Source organism: Leucoraja erinacea, chromosome 39 (assembly GCF_028641065.1).
Source record: "Leucoraja erinacea ecotype New England chromosome 39, Leri_hhj_1, whole genome shotgun sequence".
Taxonomy (NCBI): domain Eukaryota; kingdom Metazoa; phylum Chordata; class Chondrichthyes; order Rajiformes; family Rajidae; genus Leucoraja; species Leucoraja erinaceus.
In genome coordinates this window covers 2357288-2383753 of record NC_073415.1, presented here as the reverse complement: position 1 = coordinate 2383753, position 26466 = coordinate 2357288, and the positions used below count along the sequence as shown (strand labels likewise).

The window sequence follows — 26466 nt, the reverse complement described above, 5'->3', positions numbered from 1 at the left end:
AATCTCCTTTTTATTTTGAAATCTACTCAATTACAATGTTAGTCAGGCACAATACTTACAAGGCACGCATAGTATGTATATATATATGTGAAACACAAAGTTATAACTGTGAATTGGCACAATAGATGTCCCACAGAGTACATATTAATAATAATAACTATAATATTATATTTAAAAAAATGAAAAATATCTGATTAAAATATTAATATTCAAATTACTATATTTCATATCATTAAATCTTTAAGTTAAATTGTTAACTATCAAAATCAAAAACTCTAATGTGATTACATTAATGAAGTCTACATCCTTATACCAATAACTATCATGCATTTTCTGGCCCGAAGCATTGCCTTACAATATGGCAACTTGGGCCATGCTGCACAGTTACAAATTGCTGGGTCAAATGATTAAGACACATCTGTTCCTGAGGTGTAACAATCTGTTCTGGCTCGCCATACGTTCGGAGCAGAAACAGGGTGAACAGAGTCCCAAAGGGTTTGTTTTCCTTGTATTCCTTTGAAAAGCCCACGTGACAAACGCCTTATACTAAGGTAGACAAACGTGCTGGAGAAACTCAGCGGGTGAGGCAGCATCTATGGAGCGAAGGAAATAGGCGACGTTTCGGGTCGAGACCCTTCTTCAGACTGATGTGGGGGTAGTGGGGTGGGAGAAGAAAGGAAGAGGCGGAGACAGTGGGCTGTGGGAGAGCTGGGAAGGGGAGGGGAAAGAGGGGGGAAAGCAGGGACTACCTGAAAGTGGAGAAGTCAATGTTCATACCGCTGGGGTGTAAACTGCCCAAGTGAAATATGAGTTGCTGCTCCTCCAATTTACGGTGGGCCTCACTCTGGCCGCGGAGGAGGCCCAGGACAGAAAGGTTGGATTCGGAATGGGCGGAGGAGTTGAAGTGCTGAGTCACCGGGAGATCAGGTTGGTTATTGCGGACCGAGCAGAGGTGTTGGGCGAAGTAGCGTGCTTTGTAGTGAGCTAAAATATAACGGTCTTGTGTCTGTCAATGCAAAGGACAGCATGGACAAGAGGGCTCGAATGGACTCAAGTTCAAAAGTTCACAAGTTATAGGAGTAGAATTAGGCCATTCGGCCCATCGAGTCCGCATTGAATGGTGGCGCTGGCTCGAAGGGCCGAATGGCCTACTCCTGCACCTATTGTCTATTGTAATGATGATTCTGTGTTCAGTATTGAAGAGTTGTGTTTAGGTAACTAATGGTTGCAACTCCATAGGGAAGGTTAAGATAGGGAAAGGGAATGTTTAGTGGGGCTAGTTTTTAATCTGGGGTGAGTGTGTTGGTTTCTGTAGTGTAGCGGTTATCACACTCGCCTCACACGCGAAAGGTCCCCAGTTCGATCCTGGGCAGGAACATCATTTTGAGAGTTTGACGATATTGGGCCTGTACTCGCTGGAGTTTAGAAGGATGAGGGGAGACCCCATTCAAAGGTACCGAATAATGAAAGCCCTGGATAGAGTTGATGTGGAGAGGATGTTTCCATGTGTGGGAGTTAGGATCAGAGGGCACAGCAACAGATAAAAAAGGACATGAAAGATTGGATTGACTGGGCTTGTATTCACCAGAATTTAGAAGGATGAGAGGGAATCTTATAGAAACATATAAAATTCTTAAGGAATTGGATAGGCTAGATGCACAAAAAATGTTCCCCATGTTGGGGGAGTCCAGGGCCAGGGGTCACACAGTTTAAGAATAAGGGGTCAGCCATTTAGGACTGAGATGAGGAAAAACGTTTTCACCCAGAGAGTTGTGAATCTGTGGAATTCTCTGCCACAGAAGGCAGGAGGCCAATTTGTTGGATGTTTTCAAGAGAGAGTTAGATTTAGCTCTTATGGCTAACGGAATCAAGGGATATGGGAATAAAGCAGGAACGGGGTACTGATTTTGGATGGTCAGCCATGATCATATTGAATGGCGGTGCTGGCTCGAAGGGCCAAATGGCCTACTCCTGCACCTATTTTCTGTGTTTCTGTCAGGCCAGCCAAAGGTAAACAGCAACAGCTCAAGATATAGGAATTAAAATACATGGGGGTGGTCGCATCGAACTACAAGCCAAAGGGAGCCGTGGATTTCAGTTGTAAACATTGGTGGCCGAGGTTGATTTGAGATTGTCGGTTCCCAGGGAAGTATGTTGGGTCTGAAATGAAATCAACAGGAATATTGATCAGTTACTCCATCAGAAGCGGCACGGTGGCGCAGCGGTAGAGTTGCTGCCTCACAGCGCCAGAGACCTGGGTTCGATCCCGACTACGGGTGCTATCTGTACGGAGTTTGCACGTTTGCACCAGGTTTATAGGTTAATTGGCTTGGCAGAATTGTAAATACTCTGTAGTGTGTGTAGGATAGTGTTAGTGTGCTGGGACCGCTGGTCAGCGCGGAGTTGGTGGGCTGAATGACGTGTCTCTAAACTAAACTAAACTATTGAGACGTTGCTTGGCTCCTAGTCTCCCTGTTCACCCTGACTCTTGGTGCTGCTACCTGCTATAGCGAATAGTTGCCTGGCAGCTGAGACACCTCAGTGTAGAAGCACAGTGGGGACTTTGTCTCTTGAGACAAAGACACTGTAGGGAATTAGTCTTTTGATGAATGTGACATTATATAAACTACCGTAACTTATTAGATGGAATTACCAACTATTTTTTGGTATCTTAGAGAGAGACTCTGAGACACAGAGTGTGTAGGATGGAACTGCAGGTGCTGGTTTAAGAAGGGTCTGAGAAGGGTCTCGACCCGAAACGTCACCCATTCCTTCTCTCCCGTGATCAGAATGAATGGCAGTACTGGCTCGAAGGGTCGAATGGCCTCCTCCTGCACCTATTTTCTATGTTTCTATCTATGTTTCTATGCTGTGGTTAATTTCAACCACTATGATATGAACAGCAGAGTTACGCCAGCATCTTCAGCAAATATCAAGAGCTAGGTTTGGTTAACTAGAGGAATGGTGAGAATCATTGCTCAAGTAATGACCATTTTCCATCTGTCAGTCACATTGGGAGATACAGCACTGCAACAGGCCCTTCGGTCCTCCGAGTCCATGCTGACCTTCAACCACCCCTTTACACCAACCTTATGCCAATCTAATCCAACGTTATTGTCTGCATATTGTCATCAATTCCCCCTCGGGTCTACCACTCCCGCCACACCAGGGGCAATTTACAGAGGCCAATTAACCTACAAACCCGCACGTCTTTGAGACGTCGGGAGGAAACCCACGCGGTCACGGGGAGAACGTGCAAACTCCGTACAGACAGCACCCGTAGTCTGGATTGAATTCACAACTCTACCGCTGCGCCAATGTGCCACCGCTCTGAGCGGTATCTCTCACTTAAAACAAAGGCACTCAGACGCACCTTCCCCCCAAACCTCCCCTTCTTCCCAGCCACCATCTGGTCTTCTCTCCCTCCCTCAATAGGTGTCTCTGGTAACATCGGCTAGACTCACCTGTTTGACGACGGCGCTGGTGGAGAAGGCACCATTGCAAAGTCGTTTGCGTAACTCAGTGCGAATCTGTTGGGTGGAGAAAGGACAGTGAACAGGCGGAGTGATATCACGGCAGGCAGCTATCTTCTCTCCTACACACTGGGTTCATGTTGAGATACCCACCCCCCCTCACTCCTACTGGTTCCGTTTTTAGTTTAGTTCAGAGATCCATCGCGGAAACAGGCCCTTCGGCCCACTGAGTCCATGCCGACCAGCGATCATCCCGTACACTAGCACTATCCTACACACACTGGGGACAATTTACAATCCTTGTGTTTAAGAAGGAACTGCAGATGCTGGAAAATCGAAGATACACAGAAATGCTGGAGAAACTCAGCGGGTGCAGCAGCATCTATGGAGCGAAGGAAATAGGCAACGTTTTTCGGGCCGAAACCCTTCCTTACCGAGCCAATTCATAGAAACATAGAAACATAGAAATTAGGTGCAGGAGTAGGCCATTCGGCCCTTCGAGCCTGCACCGCCATCCAATATGATCATGGCTGATCATCCAACTCAGTATCCCATACCTGCCTTCTCTCCATACCCCCTGATCCCCTTAGCCACAAGGGCCACATCTAACTCCCTCTTAACTATAGCCAATGAACTGGCCTCAACTACCCTCTGTGGCAGAGAGTTCCAGAGATTCACGACTCTCTGTGTGAAAAAAGTTCTTCTCATCTCGGTTTTAAAGGATTTCCCCCTGATCCTTAAGCTGTGACCCCTTGTCCTGGACTTCCCTAACATCGGGAACAATCTTCCTGCATCTAGCCTGTCCAACCCCTTAAGAATTTTGTAAGTTTCTATAAGATCCCCTCTCAATCTCCTAAATTCTAGAGAGTATAAACCAAGTCTATCCAGTCTTTCTTCATAAGACAGTCCTGACATCCCAGGAATCAGTCTGGTGAACCGTCTCTGCACTCCCTCTATGGCAATAATGTCCTTCCTCAGATTTGGAGACCCAAACTGTACGCAATACTCCAGGTGTGGTCTCACCAAGACCCTGAATTCATCTAAAAGTAAGTCTTTGGAGTGTGGGAGGAAACTGGAGAAAACGCACGCAGTCACAGGGAGAACACATACAGTAAGCAGCCGAGGTCAGGATTGAACCCGGATCTCTGGCGCTGTGAGGCAGCAACTTAACCGCTGTGCCACCTTATGCCCCCGTCCCACTTAGGAAACCTGAACAGAAACCTCTGGAGACTTTGCGCCCCACCCAAGGTTTCCGTGCGGTTCCCGGAGGTTTTTGTCAGTCTCCCTACCTGCTTCCACTACCTGCAACCTCCGGCAACCACCTGCAACCTCCGGGAACCGCACGGAAACCTTGGGTGGGGCGCAAAGTCTCCAGAGGTTTCCGTTCAGGTTTCCTAAGTGGGACAGGGGCATTAATGCGTTCCCACCAGCAAAAATGACTGATGAAGGCCCAAGTTCCAAAAGCCTCCATGACGACCCTATCAACCTGTGCCGCCACTTTTAAAGAGCTGTGTCCCTGCTCTCTTAGACCCCTCTTCTCTACCACATTCTCCAGAGCCCCGCCATTCACAATTCCCCGTGAAGATCATGCCCTACTTTGACTTCCGAAAATGCAACATCTCGTATTTATCTGTATTAAACTCCATTAACCATTCCTCTCTCAACTGATCGAGATCCCGCTGTAATTTTTGATGTCAATCTTCTTTATCCACGATGCTGCCAACTTCAGTGTCATCTATGGATAAGGGGGGAATCCTTTAAAACCGAGATGAGGAGAACTTTTTTCACACAGAGAGTGGTGAATCTCTGGAACTCTCTGCCACAGAGGGTAGTTGAGGCCAGTTCATTGGCTATATTTAAGAGGGAGTTAGATGTGGCCCTTGTGGCCAAGGGGATCAGAGGGTATGGAGAGAAGGCAGGTACAGGATACCGAGTTGGATGATCAGCCATGATCATATTAAATGGCGGTGCAGGCTCAAAGGGCCGAATGGCCTACTCCTGCACCTAATTTCTATGTTTCTATGTTTCTATCTGCAAACTTGATGTTTAAGAAAGAACTGCAGATGCTGGAGAAATCAAAGGTAGTTGAGGCCAGTTCATTTGGCTATATTTAAGTTAGATGTGGCCCTTGTGGCTAAAGGGATCAGGGGGTATGGAGAGAAGGCAGGTACAGGATACTGAGTTGGATGATCAGCCATGATCATATTGAATGGCGGTGCAGGCTCGAAGGGCCGAATGGCCCACTCCTGCACCTATTTTCTACGTTTCTATGTTTCTAGACAAAAATGCTGGAGAAACTCAGCGGGTGAGGCAGCATCTATGGAGCGAAGGAAATAGGTGATGTTTCAGTCTGAGGAAGGGTCTCGACCCGAAACGTCACCTATTCCTTCGCTCCATAGATGCTGCCTGACCCGCTGAGTTAATCCAGCATTTTTGTCTACCTGCAAACTTGATAATCATGCCTTGTACATTCTCATCCAAATCGTTGATACATAGAAACATAGAAATTAGGTGCAGGAGTAGGCCATTCGGCCCTTCGAGCCTGCACCGCCATTCAATATGATCATGGCTGATCATCCAACTCAGTATCCCGTACCTGCCTTCTCTCCATACCCTCTGATCCCCTTAGCCACAAGGGCCACATCTAACTCCCTCTTAAATATAGCCAATGAACTGGCCTCAACTACCCTCTGTGGCAGAGAGTTCCAGAGATTCACCACTCTCTGTGTGAAAAAAGTTTTTCTCATCTCGGTTTTAAAGGATTTCCCCCTTATTCTTAAGCTGTGACCCCTTGTCCTGGACTTCCCTAACATCGGGAACAATCTTTCTGCATCTAGCCTGTCCAACCCCTTAAGAATTTTGTAAGTTTCTATAAGATCCCCTCTCAATCTCCAAATTCTAGAGAGTATAAACCAAGTCTATCTAGTCTTTCTTCATAAGACAGTCCTGACATCTCAGGAATCAGTCTGGTCTCTGCACTCCCTCTATGGCAATAATGTCCTTCCTCAGATTTGGAGACCAAAACTGTACGCAATACTCCAGGTGTGGTCTAACCAAGGTCAGCTTGATAGGACATTGGCTTACTTTAACAAAGATAGATACAAAATACTGGAGTTATGCCCCTGTACAACTGCAGTAGAACCTCTCTGCTCCTATACTCAAATCCTTTTGCAATGAAAGCTAACATACCATTCGCTTTCTTTACTGCCTGCTGCACCTGCATGCCTACCTTCAATGACTGGTGTACCATGACACCCAGGTCGCGCTGCATCTCCCCCTTTCCCAATCGGCCACCATTTAGATAATAGATACACAGCGCTATGAACAGCAATGGGCCCAGCACCCATCCCTGAGTCTAAGGTGTTCAGTCTGTAAAACACACATCCACCATCTCCCTCTGCCTCATTTCATGAAGCCAATTCTCTAGTCTAGCCCATTGGGCCATCTCTCCCAGCATCCCACCATTAGGGGGCGACACATGGCAGCAACCGCACAGGTTGACTTCAGTATCTGGGCATATTGACCATGGAGCCAACCTGTTTGTTGCACAGGCAGTGGAGAACAAAGATGAAAAGGCCTTGGAAACTGTTGAGCACGGTGAAGATGTAAGCCATGAAGATGGTATTGTTGTCGAAATGAAAGATGCCAAAGATCCAGGTGCCACCCAAGAGCACGAGCTGGCCCACTGCAGTAAACGTGAATGACCTGCAATGAGGAAAATACATCAGCAAGGTGTCTCTGATAGTCATCGAAGCCTTCTTTCCTCTATAGTTATAGCAGAGATTTAGTTTGGACTAGAGATACAGCGTGGAAACAGGCCCTTCGGCCCACCGAGTCCGCATCAAGATGGCATATGCTATGTTTGTCATTATTGGTCAGGCATTGAGCACAAGCGTTAGAAAGTCAGCTTGATAGGACATTGGCTTACTTTAACAAAGATAGATACAAAATACTGGAGTTATGCCCCTGTCACACGGAGCTGTGCGGTTCCCGGAGGTTTTTGTCAGTCTCCCAACCTGCTTCCACTACCTGCAACCTCCGGCAACCACCTGCAACCTCTGGGAACCGCACGGAAACTTTGGGTGGGACGCAAAGTCTCCAGAGGTTGCCGTTCAGGTTTCCTATGTGGGACGGGGCATAACTCAGCAGATCAGGCAGCATCTCTGGAGAGAAGGAATAGTCTGATCAAGGGTCTCGACCAGAAACATCACCTACTCCTTTTCTCCAGAGTTGACGATGGCTCTACGACATTTGGACGGGTATCTGAATAGTTTAGTTTAGTTTAGAGATACAACATGGAAACTATTCGGCCCACAGAGACTGTGCCGACCAGCGATCCCCGCATACTAACACTATCCTACACACACTAGGGACAATTTACATTTATACCAAGCCAATTAACCTACAAACCTGTACGTCTTTGGAGTGGGGGAGAAAACTAAAGATCTCGGAGAAAACCCAAGCAGGTCACGGGGAGAACGTACAAACTCCATATAGACAGCACCCTTAGTCGGGATGGAACCCGGGTCTCTGACGCTGTAAGGGCTGTGGGAAGGTAATTCTACCGCTGCGCCACCGTGTCACCCTTCCCTATCCTCTATGACATGGAGAAGTGTTCCATCTTAGAGGTTTTACGCCAGGGGGCCACATGAGTGGCACGGGTGGAGGACATTATTTGTGGAAGTGAAAATGTCAAATGGAATTTTCGCACTGTAAACACTGTATATATTTATTACTTGGACAGGGGGCCACAGAGTGGCATGGGTGGGGGACTGTTTGGTGAAATTTGACAAATGAAAAAAAAAAAAAAAAATTGTACTGAAAAAACTTGTATAGTCTCCGAAAATGTCGGATAAATTTTGTTTGTTGGAATGGTTCAGGAATTGTATATATTTCTCAATTGAATAAAGTCTATTTTGAAATTAATTCCTGATTCAGTGTGTGGACTCAATGTTTAAAGAAACGAGGGTTCGCAGTCTGCTGATGTTTAAGTTAGAGATACAGCATGGAAATAGGCCCTTCGGCCCACTGTGTCCGTGCCGATCACCCATTCACACCAGTTCTCTGCTCCCCCACTTTCTCATCCGCTCCCTACACACAAGGGGCAACTTACAGAAGGCTGATTAGCCGACAAACATGCACGTCTTTGGGAAGTGGGAGGAAACCGGAGCAGCCGAGATTTCCCGGTCACAGGGAGAACGTGCAAACTCCACACACACAGACAGCACCCAAGTTCGGGGTCGAACCTGGGACTCTGGCGCCGTGAGGCAGCAGCTCTACCCGCTGCGCCACTGTTGTAGCTGCTTTCCCATTCATTCAGTGATATTTGCTCCGAGGATGAAATCCAGTTCATTCAGCGAAAAGGAAACGGCTTGTGAACAACAGTCGATAAAGTGTATAGTTACCTGACTTTCTTGTAGTGAGGCACATCAGTGCTGAGCAAGGAGAATTTATCAGCCAGTTTCCAGATGGTAATCATGAAGAAAATGGTATTCAACTAGAAATACAAACACCAAGAATTAGTTTTCAACATTGGACAATGTAGGAAGGAACTGCAGATGCTGCTTTACACCAAAGTGCTGGAGTAACTCAGCGGGCCAGGCAGCATCTCTGGAGAGAAGGAACGGGCGACGTCTCGGGTCGAGACCCTTCTTCAGACTGACCGTGTGAAGTTCCTTGACGTACAGAAGGAAGCGAAGCAGTCTATATTTTATTTACTTATTCATGTGTGCATATATTTATATTATGGCATATGGACACACTGATCTGTTCTGTAGTAAATGCCTACTATGTTCTGTGTGCTGAAGCAAAGCAAGAATTTCATTGTCCTATACAGGGACACATGACAATAAACTCACTTGAACTTGAACTTGAACTTGAACTTGAACTATTACTCTTTTATTCTATGTTCGAGAGATTCACCACTCTCTGTGTGAAAAAAGTTCTTCTCATCTCGGTTTTAAAGGATTTCCCCCTTATCCTTAAGCTGTGACCCCTTGTCCTGGACTTCCCCAACATCGGGAGCAATCTTCCTGCATCTAGCCTGTCCAACCCCTTAAGAATTTTGTAAGTTTCTATAAGATCCCCTCCTAAATTCTAGAGAGTATAAACCAAGTCTATCCAGTCTTTCTTCATAAGACAGTCCTGACATCCCAGGAATCAGTCTGGTGAACCTTCTCTGCACTCCCTCTATGGCAATAATGTCCTTCCTCAGATTTGGAGACCAAAACTGTACGCAATACTCCAGGTGTACAACTGCAGTAGAACCTCCCTGCTCCTATACTCAAATCCTTTTGCTAAGGTATATGGACACACTGAACTGTTCTGTATTTATGCCTACAATATCCTGTTGTGCTGCAACAAGCAAGAATTATTGTGCTATCTGGGACACATAACAATACACTCTCTCTTGACTCTTGTGTGCGGGGAACGCTGGTCGGCGCGGGCTTGGTGGCGGGCTGAATGGCCTGTTTCCACATTGTATCTCTAAACTAAACTAAATGATGACTCTATTGTTTTAACATATATTTTTCCATGGTTTTGCTGTGTCAATCTGCTCGTAAAATCTGCAACAAGTCAAAGTGTCATTGTTTCGTTCATGACAGTGTAACACTCTGGAGTCATGACTTAAACAGACTTCATTACGAGCTGTCAACTCTGTCACTGTGGCTGCAAAGAATATCACAGTGGCACTGTGGCCTTGAACTTACCGCAATAATGACACAGATTGGCCCCATAAAAGCCCACACGTATCCAGCTGCGACGTTCAACCAGCATCTTGAAAAGGAGAGAATGAGTTTAAATAATTTCAGCATTAACATTGCTTGAAGTATTCAGTTGCATGTAAAACTCCTGGTCGATCCATGCTAGATAACAGCACAGACACTATAGGGAGACTGAGGTGGATAAGATCATGAGGGGTGTAAATAATAGCAATGGGCAAAACAGCACACCAACACCTCCACCTCCTTAGAAAGACTAGGAAGTTCAGCATTCCCCAAACAACCCTCACCAGAAAATGTCCCTAGTGTGTGTGTGTGTGTGTGTAGGGTAGTGTTAATATGCGGGGACTTGGTATGAATGTAAAATTGTCCCTAGTGGGTGTAGGATAGTGTTAGTGTGCGGGGATCGCTGGTCGGCGCGGAACCGGTGGGCAGTAGGTCCTGTTTCCACCTTGTATCTTTAAACTAAAACTAAGCCTTAGCTTAGCAGTAAGACTGTCCCAGCTAGGGGCACCATCAAATAACGGACGAGGATTTGAGCTCCACACTTACATTTTTTTGTCGTAGGCATCCATGCTGTTGGCCGCCATGGGGATAATGACGATGAGAGGCGCACCATAGCCGACCAGGAAGAGGTAGGTTTTGCGAAGACTGCGTGAGTGGAAGACCTTCACCACCATCAGGTAAAGCTGCACCCCCTCCAGCAGCATCCATGCAAAGCACGACAGGAACAGGTAATGGAGCAAAACGGCCAGAGCCACGCATAGAATCTGCAACAAATGGATAGTCAGTACGCTCAGGCCTGCCTGATCTCTCCAGCTTGAATTCCCCCGACCATTCCCACACCGACCTATCTGTCCAGGGCCTCCTCCACTCTCAGAGTGAGGCCAAATGCTAATCGGAGCAACAGCACCTCATTCCCGCTTGTGCAGCTCACATCCCAGGGGTAGGCATCTTGATATCTCTAACTTCAAGCAGCCCCTGCACCACCTCTCTCTCCAACTGTCCAAGATAAGAATGATCCCAGGAATTAGTAGGTTAGCCTATGATGAGCATTTGAGGGCAATGGGCCTGTACTCACTGGAGTTTAGAAGAATGAGGGGGGACCTCATTGAAACGTACAGAATAGTGAAAGGCTTTGATAGAGTGGATGTGGAGAAGATATTTCCACTATTGGAACAGTCTAGGACTAGAGGCCATCACCTCAGAATTAAAGGACATTATTTTATGGAGATGAGGAGAAATGTCTTTAGTCAGAGGGTGGTGAATCTGTGGAATTCTTTGCCACAGAAGGCTGTGGAGGCCAAGTCAGTGGATAGTTTAAAGGCAGAGATTGATAGATTATTGATTAGTGTGGGTATCAGGGGTTATGGGGGGGGAAGGCAGGGGAATGGGGTTAGGAGGGAGAGATAGGTCAGCCATGATTGAATGGCAGTGCAGACATGATGGGCCAAATGGCCTAATTCTGCTCCTACACCTTGTGAACTAGCTCTCAGTAGCATATTCCCTGTCAGCTGTAGTAGTACTGCTTGTGTTGTGTGTGTTGTACAGGCCGTCTCTTGCAGTTGTGGCTCCATGTGCGTGCGAGAGTGATGGCAGATCTACCAGCCTGAAGCACAGCAAAGGATTTGCGTGTGTACTGGTGCATAACACAGGTTGTGCCAGGCAACCTGACACCATTATTTACTGAGGATTGCGTGTCTAACACACAACCCACGGCAGGCAAAGTGTGTGGGAAGGAACTGCAGATTCCCAGGTTCAAATCGAAGATAGACACAAAGTGCTGGAGTAACTCAGCGGGACAGGCAGCAGCTCTGGAGAGAAGGAATGGGCGAGGATTTGGGTCGAGACCCTTCTTCAGACTGAAAGTCAGGGGAAAGGGAAACGAGAGATATAGACGATGATGTAGAGAGAGATAGAACAATGAATGAAAGATATGCAAAAAAGTAACGATGATAAAGGAAACAGGCTATTGTTAGCTGTTTGTTTGGTGTGAACAAGAAGCTGGTGCGACTTGGATGGGGGAGGGATGGAGGGAGAGGGAATGCAGGGGTTACTTAGTTAGATAAATCAATATTCACACCACTGCCTTCCAGGGATGGCGGGACTGTCATATAATGAAAGAATGGAGCGGCTGGGCTTGTATTCACTGGAGTTTAGAAGGATGAGAGGCAATCGTAGAGAAACATATAAAATTATTAAGGGTTTGGACATGCGAGATGTAGGAAACATGTTCCCGATGTTGGGGGAGTCCAGAACCAGGGGTCACAGTTTAAGAATAAGGGTGTAGGACATTTGGAACAGAGATGAGGAAAAACGTTTTCACCCAGAGAGTTGTGAATTTGTGGAATTCTCTGCCACAGAAGGCAGTGGAGGCCAATTTGTTGGATGCTTTCAAAAGAGAGTTGGATAGAGCTCTTAGGGCTAGCGGAATCAAGGGATATGGGGAGAAGGCAGGAACGGGGTACTGATAGTGGATGATCACATTGAATGGTGGTGCTGGCTCAAAGGGCTGAATGGCCTATTCCTGCACCTATTTTGTTCTATGCAAGCTGCCCAGGTGGAATATGAGGTGCTTGCTGTTCCTCCAATTGGCGTTTAGCCTCACTCTGACAATGGAGGAGGCCTTGGACAGAAAGGTCAGTGTGGAAACGGGAAGGAGAATTAAAGTGTCTAGCAACAAAGGGCATAGTTCCACAGTGTTAGCAGAACACACAAAACTGTCCAGTGCACCTTACAACCAGGAGAGGGAGCTCCTGAGCCACAACCGTGACTCCGAAGCAGAAGCTACCTTGTGTAGGAAGGAACTGCAGATGCTGGTTTACACCGAAGATAGACACAAAATGCTGGAGTAACTCAGCTGGTTCAGGCAGCATCTCTGGAGAGAAGGATTGTGTGCAGTACTCTATTCTACATTTTCCTTGATCTCTATCTCTTTTGATGTATCGTTTTTCCACCTTACCCTTCCTTATCTCAGATTCAGATTCAGATTCAATTTTAATTGTCATTGTCAGTGTACAGTACAGAGACACTGTCTCTGTGCCTCCTGCTCCCCTGACTCAGCCTGAAGGTCTGGACCCTGAAATGTCACCCATTCCTTCTCTCCAGAGATGCTGCCTGCCCCGCTGTGTTACTCCAGCATTTTGTGTCTATCTTCAGCAGAATTGACTTGTTGAGCCACTAGTGGCCCTAAAATGGCCCCCAAACACTCAGCAGGTCAGGCAGCGATTGTGGAGAGGGAAACACCGTTGACTTTGTCGACTCTTCCGCAGATACCCCCTGCCTTGCTGGGGTTTTTCCAGCATGTTCCGTTTTACACCCCTTCAGTATTGGTCATCTTTCTGAAGGAAAGATCTTGTAAAGCTGGAATGGGTGCGGAGAAGGTTGATGAGGTTATGAGGTATTGAGCTATAGAGAGAGAGATAGGGCAGGCTAGGACTTTATACCATGGATGCATGGTTTTACAGAGGTGTACAAGATCTATAAGGTGTAGGAGTGGGTGGCATGGTGGTGCAGCGGTAGAGTTGCTGCCTCACAGCACCAGAGCCCCAGGTTCCATCCTGACTACGGGTGCTGTCTGTACGGAGTTTGTACGTTTTCCCCATGACCTGCGTGGGTTTTCTCCGGGTGCTCCAGTTTCCTCCCACACTCCAAAGACGTACAGGTTTGCAGGTTAATGGGCTTGGTATAAATGTAACCGATCCCTAATGTGTGTAGGATAGTATTAGTGTGCGGGGATCACAGATTTGATGGGCCAAAGGGCCTGTTCCCGAAAATATATCTCGAAAATAAAAAAAAATAAAAATTGTATCTGCCATCCTTGCGAACATACCTCATTGGCAACTTTGAAAGAATTGATGAGAAAGAGGAGTTCGGCCAGGAACATCGTCAGGCAGAGTTGTTTGTGGATTGTGATCCGAACACTGCTGATCGAACGGCAATAGGTGAAAATAACCATCGACATAAACAGGCAGATCAGTGACAGAATTATTCCAACATAGGTGATAGTTTTCAGATTCCACTCATCGGCAGGCTTAGAAAGGAAGCAGAAAGAATTGTCCATTGAAATATATTCTAATCCAAATTAACTCCTATCATTTTGTTTAGTTTAGTTTAGTTTAGTTTAGAGATACAGCGCGGAAACAGGCCCTTCGACCCGCCGAATCTGTGCCGACCAGCGATCCCCGCACACTAACATTGTCCCACACAAAGTTTACAATTTTTACTAAAGCCAATTAACCGGCGAAGCTTTACGTCTTTGGAGCGTGGGAGGAAAACTTGGAGCGTGTACCCGGAGAAAAGTCACATAGGTCACGTGCAAACGTTTTTTTATTTTATTGTCCTGTAGAGTGTAAAGTTTGTGGTGGGTTTTTGAATGTGTATGTGTGGGGGGCGAGTGGGGGAAACTTTTAAATCTCTTCCCTGTACGGGGACCTGACCTTTTCCCTGTTGGGTCTCCGTTGCCGTTGGGGTCTAGCACCGTGGAGCGGCCTCCAACCGGAATGACCTGGGGGCTCAAGTCACGGAGGCGGCGGAGCTGCGGACCTACCATCGTGGAGCTGGCCGGCTTCAGAGCGTGGGGAGCTGCGGTGGCGCGCGGCTGCCACCCGACTCCGGTGGATGGTGACACCGGGAGCTCGCGGGTCCCCAGTGGGAGACCGCTTTGCGGGGCACCGGCAACGGCGACTTCTCCCGCCCGAATTGCGGGTTTGAAAGTGGCCTGGAGCGGGGCCTTACATCGCCCGGCGCGGCTTTAAGTGGACGCGGACTTGCTAGCGCCCACAGGGGGCTTTGACTTTGACATCAGGAGAAGAATGGAGAGCACGGGAGAGACAAGACTTTGCCTTCCATCACAGTGAAGAGGAGATTCACTGTGATGGATGCTTGTGTAAATTGTGTTGGTGTGTGTCTTGGTTCTTTTCCTGTATGGCTGCAGAAACCAAATTTCATTTGAACTTCATGTGAGGTTCAAATAACAAATAAGCGGTATTGTATTGTATTGCATAACTATATACAGATAGCACTCGTGGTCAGGATCGAACCCGGGTCTCTGGCGCTGTATGGCAGCATCTCTCTGCTCCGACACCGTGCCAACCAACCACAGCTCAACAAGTGACGCCCAGGAGGCCCAGAGCACAGAAACAGGCCCTTCAGCCCAACTTGTCCATGCAGACCAACATGCCCCACCCACATTTGTCCCATATCACTCTAAACCTTTCCTATCCATGTACTTGTCCAACTGCTTTTTAAATGCTTTTTTCGATTGAGACACTTACTTGGCCTCTGTAAATTGCCCCTGGTTTATGTGGGAAAGTGGGATAACATAGATCATTGTGCAGGCTATCTATCAATGATCGAAGTGGACTCGGTGGGCTGATGTACCTGTTTCCATGCTGTATCTCGCAACTAAACTTCCTATATTCCCTTTAAATACATGGGGAGGCCCAGTGGCACAGCAATAGAGTTGCTGCCTTACAAAGCCAGAGACCTGGGTTCGATTCTGACCACTGTGGGGTGCTGTGGGGAAGTTTGTACATTCTCCCCGCGACCTGCGTGGGTTTTCTCCGGGCGATTCAGTATCCTCCCACACTCCAAAGACGTACAGGTTTGTAGGTTAATTGGCTTCGGTAAAATTGTAAATTGTCCATAGAGTGTGTTGGATAGTGTTAGTGTGCAGGGATCGCTGGTCGGCGCGGACCCGGTGGGCCAAAGGGCCCTTTTCCGTGCTGTATCTCTAAACTAAACTAAACAACAGGCCCCACTTCCTGTGAACACACCGACCCCACACTTCCTGTGTTCTCCAAAAACACCAGGGCCCACTTCCTGTGCACTCCAAAAACACCAGGGCCCACTTCCTGTGCTCTCCAAAAATGCCAGGGCCCACTTCCTGTGCACTCCAAAAACACTAGGGCCCACTTCCTGTGCTCTCCAAAAACACCAGGGCCCACTTCCTGTGCTCTGCAAAAACGCCTGGGCCCACTTCCTGTGCTCTCCAAAAACACCTGGGCCCACTTCCTGTGGTCTCCAAAAACACCTGGGCCCACTTCCTGTGCTCTCCAAAAACACCTGGGCCCCACTTCCTGTGCTCTCCAAAAACACCAGGGCCCACTTCCTGTGCTCTGCAAAAACACCTGGGCCCACTTCCTGTGGTCTCCAAAAACACCTGGGCCCACTTCCTGTGCTCTCCAAAAACACCAGGGCCCACTTCCTGTTCTCTTTGAACACAGCAGGGCCCACTTCTTGCGCTCTCTAAACACAGCAGGGCCCACTTCCTGTGCTCTCCAAAAACACCAGGGCCCACTTCCTGCGCTCTCTAAACACAGCGGGGCCCATTTCCTGTGCACTCTAAGGCGGCTTAATCACTCAATGGACCCCTCGTGATTTGAACCTGGGTTGTATCGACCCCACCTCTTCCCTTGTGATGTTCAAACAGTACAGGCCTTACCGGGATTGGAGTGGATGAAAGCAGCAAAGAGAAGCTGGTCAGATGCGTACACTCGCAGGTTGTGGAGTTCTGGTCTGATTTAACCAAACTGCACCCATTAGTTGCCCAGCTAGACTTCGTCTTGTTCCAGAAAACACACATAACCGTCATCCCTGTTTTATTCTGCAGAAAAAAAGAGAGAGGAAAGATGATTAAATAATTTGTTCAATTAATTGCTGACTAATTAAACTTGACAGTTTCCAATGGTAAACAATGCAGTTTGCAGAACACTTCACCGTGTTCAGTGTTTTAATCCTCCTTGATGCCATTCACATTGAGCAATGTTCTTCCGTAAAAGACTTGTCTTATTGAAGCTTTAATCTTCTTCCCCCCCCCCCCCCCACTCATCTCCCTATTAACAAAAATAAACTTTGGAGCACCATTTTGGACAGCCAAGTGGCAGGTTCGATCCCGACTACAGGTGCTGTCTGTACGGAGTTTGTACGTTCTCCCTGTGACTGTGTGGGTTTACTCCAAAATCTTCAGTTCCCTCCCACACTCCAAAGACGTACAGGTATGTAGGTTAATTGGCTTGGTATAACACTAAACGTAAAAGACTATCCTACACACACTGGGGATAAGTGTTAATGTGTTGGGATTGCTGGTCAGTGTGGACTCGGTGGGCCGAAGGGCATTTTTCCGTGCTGTATCTCGAAACTAAACTAAACTAAATTCTTAACTATCTGCACATTGGAAGCTGTCAGAGGAGGTTGTATACATTAGTTCAGTCTAGAGATACAGCACGGAAACAGGCCCTTCGGCCCACTGTGTCCGTGCCAACCAGCGATCCCCACACACTTACACTATTCTACACACACTAGACAATAGACAATAGGTGCAGGAGTAGGCCATTCGGCCCTTTCGAGCCAGCACTGCCATTCAATGTGGTCATGGCTGATCATCCATAACCAGTACCCCATTCCTGCCACCTCCCCATATCCCCCGACTTAAAGATAGCGATCTTTAAGAGCCCAAGCTAACTGTTTCTTGAAAGTATCCAGAGAACCGGCCTCCACCGCCCTCAGAGGCAGAGAATTCCACAGACTCACATCTCTCTGTGAAAAAAAGTGTTTCCACGGTCTCAGTTCTAAATGGCTTACTCCTTATTCTTAAACTGTGGCCCCTGGTTCCGGACTCCCCCAACAACGGGAATATGTTTCCTACCTCCAACGGGAATATGAGACCTACCTTGGTCTCCAAATCTGAGGAAGGACATTCTTGCCATAGAGGGAGTGCAGAGAAGGTTCACCAGACTGATTCCTGGGATGTCAGGACTGTCTTATGAAGAAAGACTGGATAGACTTGGTTTATACTCTCTAGAATTTAGGAGACTGAGAGGGGATCTTATAGAAACTTACAAAATTCTTAAGGGGTTGGACAGGCTAGATGTAGGAAGATTGCTCCCGATGTTGGGGAAGTCCAGAACAAGGGGTCACAGCTTAAGGATAAGGGGGAAATCCTTTAAAACTGAGATGAGAAGAACTTTTTTCACACAGAGAGTGGTGAATCTCTGGAACTCTCTGCCACAGAGGGTAGTCGAGGCCAGTTCATTGGCTATATTTAAGAGGGAGTTAGATGTGGGACTTGTGGCTAAGGGGATCAGAGGGTATGGAGAGAAGGCAGGAACGGGATACTGAGTTGGATGATCAGCCATGATCATATTGAATGGCGGTGCAGGCTCGAAGGGCCGAATGGCCTACTCCTGCACCTAATTTCTATGTTTCTATGTTTACCTCTAGCGTGTCTAAACCCTTAATGATCTTATATGGGACAATTTACAATGATACCAAGCCAATTAACTAACAAACCCACACATTTGTGGAAGGAAAGGGAGTGTGGAAGGAAACCAGAGATCCCAGAGAAAACCCACGCAGTTCATGGGAAGAAAGTACAAACTCCATACAGACAGCACCCATAGTCAGTATGGAACCCGGGTCTCTGGCGCTGTGAGGCAGCAACTCTACCACTGCTCCACCCCTGTTAAAGGACATGATTGAAGTGGTACTATGAAAGCTTTTAACAGATAACTGGTCAGGACATGGATAGAAAGATATGGGATAAATGTGGGAATGTGGGACTAGCTTGGACAGGATATCTTGGTCAGCATGGCTGAATTGGGCCGAAGAGCCTGTCTAGTGTCTCCGTACAGTATTATTCTCTATGAATCTAATAAGACTGGACACTCAGCACAGTGGCAGAATTGGCAGAGCTGCTGACTTACAGCACCAGAGACCCAGGTTTGATCCTGACCTCGGGCGCTGTCTGTGTTTGCACATTCTCCCTGTGACCAACGTGGGTTTTCTCCGGGTGCTCCGGTTTCCTCCCGCACTCCAAAAACGTGCGAGTTTGGTTAATTGACTTTTAAATTGCCCCCAATGTGTAGGACGTGGGTGCACAAGTGGGGTAATTGTGTTTAGGAGGCTTTTAGATAGGAAGTGCAGGGAATGAATGGATAATGGTTCATATACAGTCAAGTCAAGTCAAGTTTATTCGTCACATACACATACGAGATGTGCAGTGAAATGAAAGTGGCAATACTCGCGGACTTTGTGCAAAAAACAGACAAACAAACAAACAACCAAAGAAACTACAAACTGAATGTAACAGAATCACATTCTTTTCCATATTAAATATTGTGGGCAGAAGGAAAAAGGGAAAAAAACAGCAATTTAAAAAAAAGCAGTAGAGTGGTTCAGTAGAGTTAGTCCCTGGTGAGATAGGAGTTTACAGTCCCAATGGCCTCTGGGAAGAAACTCCTTCTCAACCTCTCCGTTTTCACAGCATGGCAACAGAGGCGTTTGCCTGACCGTAGCAGCTGGAACAGTCCGTTGCTGGGGTGGAAGGGGTCTCCCATGATTTTATTGGCTCTGGAGTTGCACCTCCTGATGTATAGTTCCTGCAGGGGAGCAAGTGAAGTTCCCATGGTGCGTTCGGCCAAACTCACTACTCTCTGCAGAGCCTTCTTGTTCTGGGCAGAGCAATTCCCAAACCAGATTGTAATATTTCCGGACAAAATGTTTTTCCACAACTGCTGACTATAAGTGGATTACAGGTGGATTAGATTATTTTAATTAGGCCTCATGTTTGCGGGTTTGATCCCGAACACAGGTGCTGTCTGTACGTGGTTAGTACGTTGTCCCCCGGGACCGCGTGGGTTTTCTCAGGGTGCTCCGGTTTCCTCCCACGTCCCAAAGACGTGCAGGTTTGTAGCTTAAATAGCAACTGTAAAAATGTGTAAATTGTCCCTAATATATACGATATAGTGCGGGATAAGATCGCTGGTCGGCACAGGATCAGCGGGCCGAATGGCCTGTTTCTGCGCCATATCTCTCGAAAGTACAAGATTGGAGAGTTGGGAATTGTGAAGCTAGAGGATTGACATGGGGTGCCCCCCCCCCCCAGGAAGATTGCAGGTGATCTTTCACAAGTTAGAGTTAGACTAGATTAGAGATTAGTGTTAGATTTCTCTCTTAGGGCTAAAGGAATCAAGGGGGAAAAAACAGGAAGGGGGTAGACACAAAGAGTTGGAGTAACTCAGCGGGACAGGCAGCATCTATGGAGAGACGGAATGGGTGACATTTCGGATCAAGACCCTTCCTCAGACCCGAAACGTCACCCATTCCTCCTCACTTAGAGATGCTGCCTGTCCCGCTGAGTTACTCCAGCTTTTTGTATCTATCTTTGGTTTAAACCAGCATCTGCAGTTCCCTCCTACACAAGCAAGAACGGGGTACTGATTTTGGATGATCAGCCATGATCATATGAATGGCGGCGCAGGCTCGAAGGGCTGAATGGCCTACTCCTGCATTATTTTTCTATGTTTCTTTCTATGTTTCTAACCAACCTGGGTGAGGTTCATACGCATGGTGATGGGAGAAGATAGTTGCACTGACTCCGAATTGCCGATGCTAACTGTCACCACATCCGATCCCAAATTTGGCTCGTCTTCAGACGTGTTGGTAGTGAAGGCACGACGTTTTGTGAATGTCGAGGCATTGGTGGCGATGACGAGAATATAGACAAGATCTGTACAACGGGCAAAAATGAGATAGGCGAGCAGTAGGAAACATTAAGGGCATCACGGTGGTGCAGCAGGTAGAGCTGCTGCCTCACAACGTCAGAGACAAGGGTTCAATCCTGACTACGGGTGCTGTCTGTACGGAGTTTGCACGTTCTCTCTGTGACCGCGTGGGTTTGTTCCGGGTGCTCCGGTGTCCTCCCACACTCCCAGAAATGTGTGGGTTTGTAGGTTAATTGGCCCTCTGTAAATTGCCCCCTAGTGTGTAGGGAGTGGATGAGAAAGTGGGATACTGACTCCTGGGATGGCAGGACTTTCATATGTGGAAAGACTGGATAGACTCGGCTTGTACTCGCTAGAATTTAGAAGATTGAGGGGGGGATCTCATACAAACTTACAAAATTCTTAAGGGGTTGGACAGGCTAGATGCAGGAAGATTGCTCCCGATGTTGGGGAAGTCCAGGACAAGGGGTCACAGCTTAAGGATAAGAGGGAAATCCTTTAAAACCGAGATGAGAAGAACTTTTTCACACAGGGAGTGAATTTAAGAGGGAGTTAGATGTGGCCCTTGTGGTTAAGGGGATCAGAGGGTATGGCGAGAAGGCAGGTACGGGATACTGAGTTGGATGATCAGCCATGGATCAAATACACAGGACTAGATGTTAAAGATCATATTGAAATATATATATATACATACACATACACATATACATATATATATATATAAAGTGCAATAGGCTGTTATAGTTCAGAGTTGTGTTTAATAGTCTGATGGTTGTGGGGAAGCAGCTATTCCTGAACCTGGATGTTGCAGATTTCAGGCTCCTGTACCTTCTACACTAACAATACCCTACACACACACAGGACGATTGTTCCCGATGTTGGGAAGTCCAGAACAAGGGGGTCACAGTTTAAGGATAAGATGGAAGTCTTTTAGGACCGAGATGACAAAATCATTTTTTACACAGAGAGTGGTGAATCTGTGGAATTCTCTGTCACATAAGGTAGTTGAGGCCACAGTTCATTGGCTATATTTAAGAGGGAGTTAGATGTGGCCCTTGTGGCTAAAGGGATCAGGGGTTATGGAGAGAAGGCAGGTATGGGAAACTGAGTTGGAAGATCAGCCATGATCATATTGAATGGCGGTGCAGGCTCGAAGGGCCGAATGGCCTACTCCTGCACCTATTTTCTATGTTTCTATGACATAGAACTAGTGTGAACGGGTGATCGATGGTCGGTGTGGTCTCAATGGGCCGAAGAAGACTGCTGTATCGTTCAATCAATCAACAAATACATTACCAGAATGTGATCCTTCAAACGCATCCCATTTCATTTCAATGGCTGCATTTTCTGTTGATAATGTTGCTGGTTCACTGGGTAAATGTTCTATCTTTGCTGCTTGTAGAACAAATTCTAAAATAAAACATCATTCGTTAGTGGATGTTTGCCCTAAAACCAAGGAGCATGGCTGTTCCTACTAAACATCAGTTCGAGTGTGAAGATGGATCTCGACCTGAAACGTCACCCATTCCTTTTCTCCAGAGATGCTGCCTGCCCCGCTGAGTTACTCCAGCATTTTGTGTTTGTCTTCAGTTCCCCTTGCTCAGACTGGACCCACACCGTCACTATTTTGAATGTTTAGTTTAGTTTAGAAATACAGCACAGAAACAGCCCTCAGAGTCTGCACTGACTAGTGATCCCCGCACACTAACACTATCCTACACACACTAGGGACAATTTACCTTTATATCAAGCCTATTAACCTACAAACCAACTAATCCGGTAGGCGGCGCGACTCTGGTCAGGTCTGCAGCCTGTAGTTTTTATTATTTTTTTGTCTGTGTTTTTATGTTGGGGTGTTATTTTATGTTGGGGGTGTGTGGGGGGGGGGTGGGGGTGGGGGGGGGGGGGGGGGGGGGAACTTTTGAATCTCTCCCTGCACTGGAGACCCGACCTTTTCTCGTCGGGTCTCAGCTGTCGTTGGGGCCGCAACGAGGAGCGGCCTCCAACAGGAAGAAGCCGGGGACTCTGGTGCCGACTCACCTCACCGTCGCGGAGCTGGCCGAGACCGGAGCGGGTGGAGCGGTGGAGGAGCGTTGCCGCTGCCGCTGCTGCTGCTGCTGCTGCTGCTGCTGCTGCTGCTGAGTCGGAGGCTGCTGCTGCGGGTCTGCGGACGGCGGCACCGGGAGCCCGCGGATCCCTGGAGGGAGACCGCTTTTCGGGGCTCCTGCAACGGCGACTTCTCCCGCCCGAGTTGCGGGGTCGAAGAGCTCCTGGAGCGGGGCTTAGCACCACTGCCCCGCGCGGCTTGGAATGCGGGACTTTGCGAGCGCACGCCGGGGGCTCCAACATCAAGACCCGGTGTGCGACCTCGCACCACCCGGCGTGGCTTTAATGGCCGCGGGACAATCGCCATCGCCAGCCGGGGGCTTTGACTTTGACTCTGACATCGGGGGGGAGAGAGTGCAGTGGAGAGATAAGTTTATTTGGCCTTCCATCACAGCTATGTGATGGATGTTTATGTAAAATGTAATTATGTTGTGTCTGGGGTCTATTTGTGTGTAATGTATGGCTGCAGAAACGGCATTTCATTTGGACCTCCAGACAATTAAATATACTCTTGACTCTTGAACTCACGTGCTGAGTTACTCCAGCATTTTGTATCTACCTTTGATTTAAACCAGCATCTGCAGTTCTTCCTTACACATTTAATCTACAAACCTGTTCAGTTCAGTTTAGTTTATTGTCACGTGTACTGAGGTACAGTGAAAAACTTTGGTTGTGTGCTATCCAGTCAGCGGAAATACAATACATGATTACAGTCGAGTGTATAGATTCATCAAACCCGGGTCTCTGGCGCTGTGAGGCAGCAGCTCTACCCGCTGCACCACCCTGCCGAACGCATATCCTCGTGGGTAATAGGTGAACACTGGCGACAGGAGGGGGGCAGCAGGGCGGGTCGATTGGCGAAGGGGTGAAAAAAGGCGCGATATTTCTTCCTGACTCACCTGAGGGACTGAGAGATAACAATTTGTCACATTTACCCATTGTCTTGGTCTTGAATTTTAATTCTCCAAAGGTGGCAGCATCGGGTGCTGCCCCTATCACCGTGTTTTGCAATTCTTCCAGTGTTGCATTTTGTGGATCTGCATCAATTTCCGTCAAGGTTTCAGCAACTTTCTGTGGAGGGAAGAGAGTTTTCTCAGTGAATTTTGACGGTGTATCTTTGCTTCATGCGTTGGCTTTGCCAGGCACAACCCATCAAGCTCGGCTCACAGCGCTCAGCGTCCACTCTCACTCGTGTGGGAAGGAACTGCAGATGCTGGTTTACACTGGAGACAGACACATAATACTGGAGTAACTCAGCGGGACAGGCAGCATCTCTGGAGAGAAAGAATGGGTGACGTTTCGGGTTGAGACCCTTCATCATCAATGTTTCAGTTTAGTTTATTGTCACGTGTATCAGTCAACAATAGACAATAGGTGCAGGAATAGGCCATTCGGCCCTTCGAGCCAGCACCACCATTCAATGTGATCATGGCTGATCATCCCCAATCAGTACCCCGTTCTTGCCTTCTCCCCATATCCCCTGACACCGCTATCTTTAAAAGCCCTATTTAGCTCTCTCTTAAAGGAATCCAGAGAACTGGCCTCCACCGCCCTCTGAGGCAGTGAATTCCACAGACTCACAACTCTCTGTGTGAAAAAGTGTTTCCTCATCTCCGTTCTAAATGGCTTACCCTTTATTCTTAAACTGTGGCCCCTGGTTCTGGACTCCCCCAACATCGGGAACACGTTTCCTGCCTCTAGCGTGTCCAAACCGTTAATAATCTTATGTGTTTCAATAAGATCCCCTCTTATCCTTCTAAATTCCAGAGTGTACAAGCCCAGCTGCTCCATTCTATCAGCATATGACAGTCCCGCCATCCCGGGAATTAACCTTGTAAACCTACGCTGCCCTCAATAGCAAGAATGTCCTTTGACAAATTTGGAGACCAAAACTGCACACAATACTCCAGGTGTGGTCTCATTAGGACACTGTACAACTGCAGAAGGACCTCTTTGTTCTTATACTCAACTCCTCTTGTTACAAAGGCCAACATGCCATTCGCTTTCTTCACTGCCGGCTGTACCTGCATGCTTAATTACATTGACTGATGAACAAGGACCCCCAGATCCCATTGTACTTCCCTTTTCCCCAACTTGACGCCATTTAGATAATAATCTGCTTTCCTGTTTTTCTACCAAAGAGGATAACCTCACATTTATCCATATTTAAATACATCTGCCATGCATCTGCCCACTCCCCCAACCTGTCCAAGTCACCCTGCATTGTCATAGCATCCTCCTCACAGTTCACACTGCCACCCGGCTTTGTGTCATCTGCAAATTTGCAAATATTACTTGTAATCCCTTCATCTAAATCATTAATATATATTGTAAATAGCTGCGGTCCCAGCCCCGAGCCTTGCGGTACCCCACTAGTCACTGCCTGCCATTCTGAAAGGGACCCGTTAATCCCCACTCGTTGTTTCCTGCCTGCCAACCAATTTTCTATCCATATCAGCATTCTACCCCCAATACCATGTGCCCTAATTTTGCCCACTAATCTCCTATGTGGGACCTTATCAAATGCTTTCTGAAAGTCCAGGTACACTACATCCACTGGCTCTCCCTTGTCCATTTCCCTAGAAACATAGAAAATAGGTGCAGGAGTAGGCCATTCGGCCCTTCGAGCCAGCGCCGCTGTGCAATATGATCATGGCTGATCATCCGGTATCAGTACCCCGCTCCTGCTCTCTCCCCATATCCCTTGATTCCGTCAGCCCTAAGATCCAGATCCCACTCTCTCTTGAAAACACCCAGTGAATTGGCCTCCATTGCCTTCTGTGGCAGAGAAATCCACAGATTCACAACTCTCTGGGTAAAGAGTTTGGTCCAGCTCAGATTGTTTTCCCTGGAGTGTAGAAGGATGAGGGTGATGGCCGGATAGAAGTATATAAAATGATGCATTGATAGGGTAGACATATTGTCCCCATGGGTGGAATTGTCAAGAACACGAGGCTTAACTTTAAGGTGAGTGGAGGAAAATTTGAAGGGGATGTGTAGGACATGTTTTTTTACGTAGAGAGTAGTGGGTGCCTGGAACGCGCTGCTAGGGGTGGTGATGTAGGCAGATACGATAGTGGCATCTAAGAAACGTTTAGATAGGCACCTGGATATGCAGGGAATAGAGGGATATGGATCATGTTCTGACAGAAGAGATTAGTTTAATTTGGCATTATTTTTGGCACGGCTCCTGTGGACCTGATGTTCCTCTGTTGTTCAAAGAGAAATTAAGAAGCTGAAAATAGACAAAAGCTGCAGATGATGGAAATCGCAAATGAAAGCCGAACAGACTGGAAATTTCACATGCTTGTCTATTCTTGTGTTCATATTTTATCTTCCAGATTACCGGTAACTCAGCCAGACCCTGACATATTATCATTCCTTTCTCTATGGAAGCTGCCTTACCTGCTGAGTTTTTTCTGGCATTTTTTGATAATGAATAGTCTTGTAGTTAAGCAGCCTTTATCATAAGATCATGGGATAGGAGCAGAATTAGGCCATTCGGCCCATTGGACACGCATTCAACCATGGTTGATCTATCTCTTCCTCCTAACCCCATTCTCCTGCCTTCTCCCCATAACTCTGACACCGTTTTAAGCCTCTGTCCCTCTTAGGAAACCTGAAGGGAAACCTCTGGAGACTTTGCGCCCCACCCAAGGT

At 47.4% G+C, this 26466-nt stretch overlaps 1 protein-coding gene and 1 non-coding gene across 2 annotated transcripts; one reads left to right on the top strand and one right to left on the bottom strand.

Moving 5' to 3' along the window:
- Window positions 1-26232, bottom strand: LOC129714412 (adhesion G protein-coupled receptor E5-like). The gene is made up of 12 exons (XM_055663991.1): window positions 26212-26232; window positions 23742-23877; window positions 21997-22110; window positions 20524-20705; window positions 16641-16802; window positions 14028-14228; window positions 10748-10965; window positions 10184-10250; window positions 8879-8970; window positions 7010-7178; window positions 3465-3530; window positions 1-2160 (listed from the first exon to the last, which is right to left on the bottom strand). Exons 1-12 carry the CDS (start codon window positions 26230-26232, stop codon window positions 2095-2097), a joined length of 1494 nt encoding a protein of 497 aa, XP_055519966.1. The 3' UTR covers window positions 1-2094.
- On the top strand, window positions 1306-1378 carry trnav-cac (transfer RNA valine (anticodon CAC)). The gene has a single exon. It is a non-coding gene; the product is annotated as a tRNA-Val (tRNA).
- Window positions 26233-26466: the final 234 nt, after the last annotated feature.

Bases quoted from the DNA above. Each gene is read 5' to 3' on its own strand.
- LOC129714412 (XM_055663991.1), bottom strand. From the start codon at position 26,232: ATGCCAGAAAAAACTCAGCAG. The intron at 8,971-10,183 runs GTAAGTTCAAGG...TTGTATTTCTAG, and splicing joins CAATCTGTGTCATTATTGCG to TTGAATACCATTTTCTTCAT. The intron at 7,179-8,878 runs GTAACTATACAC...TCCTCATTGCAG, and splicing joins CCTCACTACAAGAAAGTCAG to GTCATTCACGTTTACTGCAG.